Source organism: Nicotiana tomentosiformis, chromosome 12, assembly GCF_000390325.3.
Source record: "Nicotiana tomentosiformis chromosome 12, ASM39032v3, whole genome shotgun sequence".
In the NCBI taxonomy this organism is placed as follows: Eukaryota; Viridiplantae; Streptophyta; class Magnoliopsida; order Solanales; family Solanaceae; genus Nicotiana; species Nicotiana tomentosiformis.
The window spans coordinates 13,023,804-13,029,070 of NC_090823.1; the positions used below are offsets into that span (position 1 = coordinate 13,023,804).

Below are 5,267 nucleotides of genomic sequence, written 5' to 3' on the forward strand. Positions count from 1 at the left end.
GGTTTAGGAAAACACATTATCCTAAGAGATTTGGGAAAGAAAAACCTATAGTGCTTGTCAAATTGGGAAACCTAACATAACTCTGCATACATTAAAACATAATGTAGTCACTGTTTAAAGAGCCTCTCTTTCTAGTTAACTGATTGATTCTATATATCATGATCTAAGAAAGAAGAATACAACATATATATAAATCTGCAAGATATGTTGAAATAAAAATGTACTCACTGTTAGCAAAAATTTCATGCAAAAAGCTTCCTTTTTGTACAGATTGTTCAATATTACAGAAAATATAAACACAAAATTATTTTTGTTTAATACAAGGGGCTGCACCTGATCTCTCTTTTCTTCACTGGTTGCCTACGTACCCCAACTAATCTCCTATGGGGATCAAGCCCGAACGTAGTTCTTTACATTAGTATAATTCTTTACATTTGTATAATCATTCTAATCAAAATTGATAATTAGCATCCTTCTAGTAGCTTTCTTCTTTTGTTGGATCTGCAATTCAACAGCTTCATTGGTTTCAGCTTTGTACTACTGCAAAAATCATCAATTAATGGATCATTTTCTCCTGCAATTTCTGTAAACAAAAGCGGGTTGAGTTCCTTTATCCTTGTCTGCTCACGAACAACAACATTATCATCAGATGAAAGAAATGGATGCTTTAATAGCATATGATCAGCAGTCCATCGCGATCAAGTGACTTACTTATGCTTCATTACAGCTTCATTACATTTCTCCTTTTGCTTATCTATTGTACAGTATCTCAACATAGTTCCAACTAGAAACAAATACATAATGTCCCATTTTCTCATTCATAAGAAATCATCTAACCATGAAAAATGAAAACATGAAAGATGGGAAAAGTAGTTGAAGTAAAGTTTTGGGAAGAACCAAGGGATAAATTGATGATATTTTGATGCCTAGTTGTGAATACTTGTCGACGAATTTTAGGCCTTTGCAGCTACTGGTGCTGCAGCTTTGCTAGCAACGATTTGCTCGTAAAGGTCTCTGATCTTTAATCCGACGATTGTCTGGAAAAAACCTGTTCCATTGTTGCTGCCAGGGAAATCAGCATGTTTCAACATTTGTTGAGTAACTTCACCATAGAATTTGGTGGAGAGACTGCTCAAATGGCTTTCGACATAGATGAGTTCATCTAGTCTGTCAAATTGGCCATCCATTTCCAAGACAGATACCTATTTAACAGCAAAAAACAGACAGTGAGAACATGTACTGAGTAATGAAACAGACAATTTTCAGGTTTACAGAAAGGTAACATTCTAGTTGTCTTTGAAGAACCATATTATATGATTGAGGGGTGACAAAAAACAAGCCTTGAGTCATTGTCTAATTTCACATATGATGGCTGAATTTTACCTACTGTAATAATAAAAGTCACAATTTTTTTGTTATATTAAAGTAACTAAATTTTACTCACTAACCCGAACTTTCACCTAATTGGTGAGGGTTCGATTCATATATAGTCATCTTGATGAGGTTTTACCGTTATAGTGGGTAAATTTATTGTTATAGTTATAGTAGGTAACATTAAGTTACTTTAATGTGAAAATAATAGTTGTGATTTTATTATTACAACGAGTAAAGTTTAGCGACCTTAATAATATAGTAAAAACGTTTAGTTACTTTAATGTGACAAGAAAATTTAATGACTTTATTGTTATAGTGAATAAATTCAGTGACTATACATGAAACTAACCCCTTTTGATGATCTAGACATATTAAATGAATCACTAATCTTTCAAGCAAAACCTTGCTGCATTTTTTTGTCTTCTTGATATTATACATTATAATCAAGCATTAGGAGGTATATTGCTCGAATCCTTCAAAAATGTCACCCACCCGTGTCGAGTCAAATTCTCCAATAATGCATCATATTTGGAGGACTCAACACACAACCGACAACAATTTTCGAGGATCCGAGCAAACACAAAAGGGAGCTAGATAGAGCAACATACCTCATTGCCAAAGTAGGTATCAGGACCATAGGAAAACTTGATGCCAGGGTAAGAACAAGTCAATTTCCTACCACATGGAATCCATGAAATAGTAGAGCGTTCATCAAATAAATAAACTGGATTATAATACTTCACTCCTTTCATTATCAGTCTAACTCTCAAAACTTTGCCTTCATTATCATCAGGAATTAACTGAGTTAGGAGAACTTCAATAACTGCATCTGCATATTGTTTTTGTGGATCTGCACAAAAATATAACAAAAAAATTAATTACCCTTTAATTTCACTAATCTTATTAATCTTCATTTGCCAAAACAGATAAATTAAATTCAATTTAAAGGGAAATTAGTATATACCAATGTAAGCATCAAAATCTGGCTTCCTTGCTTCAATACTAGCCTTAATGCTTTCAAGACTGTGTCCTCTCTCAGCCATATCCCTCTGCATTAGTTTTCAAGAAACAATTAGATCAAAAGGGAATTGTACATGTGTATTTGGTATGACAAGATCGAGTCATTTTTCATGGAAAATATTTTCCTCGAAAATCTTTAATAATAACAATAATAATAATAATAACAACAACAACAACAAATCAGAGATTTTATGACACCTTTTTGTATTAAAAATTGATAATAATATATCTAAGTATCAATAAGAACGAGTGATATGAAGTTAAAAGTTAAGATAGTCGTACAAAAAATGACTAACATCCGTAAGTTGGGGAAGTTATTTCCCCCATTTGATGGAAAATATTTTTTTGTAACTCAACACCCAAAAATGATTTTTTTCTACGTCATACATCTTTTTTCCTCTATTTGTTTATTTTTTATAACATGTATTTTTGTTGACACCTTCCCTCTACAAGCATTGTTAATTAATCCACTTATCGGATGCCCGCCCTTTAGCTTTCCTCTTCTTTTAGTCGAGCATGCCCGCCCTTTAGCCAACATTGTGTTTAATTTTACATATATACAAAGGAGGCTTGTTATGTTATCTGTTCTTACTCTAATATATATATATATATGATTCCAAGAAATAAAAGAATATAACATAACTCTGCATACATTAAAACAGAATGTAGCTAGTCATTGTTTAAAGAGCCTCTCTTTCTAGTTAACAGATTGATTCTATATATCATGATCTAACAAAGAAGAATACAACATATATATAAATCTGCAAGATATGTTGAAATAAAAATGTACTCACTGTTAGCAAAAATCTGCCTTTTTATACAGATTGTTCAATACTACAGAAAATATAAACACAAAATTGTTTTTGTTTAATACAAGGGGCTGCACCTGATTTCTCGTTTTCTCACAGGTTGCCTACGTACCCCGGGCTAAGCTCCTAACGTAGTTCTTTACATTACTATAATTCTTTACATTTGTATACTCATTCTAATCAAAACTGATAATCAGCATCCTTCTAGTAGCTTTCTTCTTTTGTTGGATCTGCAATTCAACAACTTCATTGGTTTTAGCTTATCCATCTCCGTTGCAGAAATCGACAATCAAAGGATCACTTTCACCGGCACAGATGTCGAATAAACAAAAACGGGTTAAGTTCCTTTTTCCTTGTCTGCTCACGAACAACAACATTATTATTAGATGAAAGAAATGGATGCTTTAATAGCATATCAGCAGTCCATCGCGATCTCGGCTCCTTAACAAGACACTTTTTCAGAAAATCTTCAGCCTCTTTTGACAATCTTTTGTTCTGCAAATCCGGTGATCCCATTCCAATTTTGCACAATAGATAAACAACGTTGTCAGCTTCACTGCAATCCCACACTGTCTTCCCTGTAACCATCTCAAAGACAGTGCATCCGAAAGCCCAAACATCAGCTTCAGGTCCGTACTCGTTATCAAGAACTGATTCTGGCGCCATGTACATAGGTGTTCCTTTGAGTCCGTGCTTTCTTTTCTGACTCTTTACTCCTCCAACCTTCTTCGCGAACCCGAAATCAGCAATTTTGGCAACTTTATCAGTACCAACAAGAAGAATGTTATCTGGTTTAATGTCACGGTGAACAAAACCTCTTCCATGAATATGACTAAGCCCCAATAGAATCGATTTCGCGTACTGTTTTACCTCAAAATCTTGCAACCCTTGCCTTGAATTTTGACCAATCTGATCAGCTAAACTTCCGGCAGACGCGTACTCGAGCAATATGTTGTACAATATCTTCCCATCTTCTTCAGTAACATTAGCTCCGAAACATCGAATAACATGATCACAATCTTGAAACTCGTGTAGTAATTCTCTCTCTTTCTGTAACGACTTTGAACGCGAAAACAAGACAGATTTTACTGCGATTGTCGACGGAATATCAATGGAGAAGTTTGTTGTTGTTGCTGAAGTGACGATACCAAAACTGCCTCTTCCGATGGGTTTGCCTCTCGTCCATATTATTTGATCATCGGTAATCGCCGCCATTGAATCAATTTTTTTCTTGCTCTCGTCCATATTGTTTTGGTAACTTTCTGTTATTGCTGTACTTACTTATATATAAGTAGGAGTTACCTAGTTTTCCTTTTCCCTATTAACATATGATTACGTGTTTCTTGAGTTACAAGCTAGGTTTTTATTTTAGGGCCGAGAAACTAAAGTTGTAAAGTTTCCAAAATATGTTTCTTTTCTCTTTTTCCTATATTGTAGTAATTTATAACAAATGATTACCATTTTTCCAAGTAATCTTACTAATAGCTGTTAATTAATAGGTACAAATTTGATGAGAAGTTCACGTATCTATATAAGTAATCTTTCCAGCTCTCCTAGGAATATTCTACCTTGCCAAAAAGAAAAAAGACACTATAAACAAAAAATATTGCTAGGGTATACTATAAACTATGCATTTTGTTATAGTATTTTTTATGAAATAATTATTTATTTATTTATTTATTTATTCAATTCAATAAAATTTTATTTTAAATAGATCATGTATTTGTTGTGTGTGCTTTGCATATATAGTAGATGATTTAGTGTATATAATTGAGCTTATACACGAAGATTAAATTATCGGTTCTTATAAGTCATAAAGTTTATGGTCACAATTTATTGACAAAGTTGCACAAACCGCCGGAATGGCGTTGTAGCACGAGATTAAATATAATCTATCTTGATTATGAGAATGATTTAATTCCAACTTCTTGTACTTATACTCTAAATCTTGATATAATTATTATTAGTTGTGCATGTTATTTATTGTTTTGATTTATTAAAAGCAAGATTCTTTAACAAGCCTGGTAAATTGGACAATAGTAATATAGGGAGAAATTCAAAAAT

At 33.1% G+C, this 5,267-nt stretch overlaps 2 protein-coding genes across 2 annotated transcripts; both read right to left on the reverse strand.

Annotated features, from left to right (window-relative positions):
• Window positions 1-392: 392 nt before the first annotated feature.
• Window positions 393-4,448, reverse strand: LOC138902252 (mitogen-activated protein kinase kinase kinase 20-like). The gene is made up of 2 exons (XM_070190096.1): window positions 3,539-4,448; window positions 393-556 (listed from the first exon to the last, which is right to left on the reverse strand). Exons 1-2 carry the CDS (start codon window positions 4,446-4,448, stop codon window positions 465-467), a joined length of 1,002 nt encoding a protein of 333 aa, XP_070046197.1. The 3' UTR covers window positions 393-464.
• On the reverse strand, window positions 745-2,424 carry LOC138903508 (phosphoribulokinase, chloroplastic). Its single transcript, XM_070191752.1, has 3 exons — window positions 2,339-2,424; window positions 1,983-2,224; window positions 745-1,202 (listed from the first exon to the last, which is right to left on the reverse strand). Exons 1-3 carry the CDS (start codon window positions 2,415-2,417, stop codon window positions 954-956), a joined length of 570 nt encoding a protein of 189 aa, XP_070047853.1. The 5' UTR covers window positions 2,418-2,424; the 3' UTR covers window positions 745-953.
• Window positions 4,449-5,267: the final 819 nt, after the last annotated feature.

What these genes read in the sequence shown, in the direction of transcription:
- LOC138902252 (XM_070190096.1), bottom strand. Translation starts at nt 4,448, where the DNA reads ATGGACGAGAGCAAGAAAAAAATTGATTCAATGGCGGCGATTACCGAT. An exon ending in AAGGAAAAAGGAACTTAACC is followed by an intron (nt 557 to 3,538) that starts CGTTTTTGTTTA and finishes ATGATCCATTAA; the next exon opens with TTGATGATTTTTGCAGTAGT.
- LOC138903508 (XM_070191752.1), bottom strand. Translation starts at nt 2,417, where the DNA reads ATGGCTGAGAGAGGACACAGTCTTGAAAGCATTAAGGCTAGTATTGAA. An exon ending in AGATTTTGATGCTTACATTG is followed by an intron (nt 2,225 to 2,338) that starts GTATATACTAAT and finishes ATTTTTGTGCAG; the next exon opens with ATCCACAAAAACAATATGCA. An exon ending in ATACCTACTTTGGCAATGAG is followed by an intron (nt 1,203 to 1,982) that starts GTATGTTGCTCT and finishes GCTGTTAAATAG; the next exon opens with GTATCTGTCTTGGAAATGGA.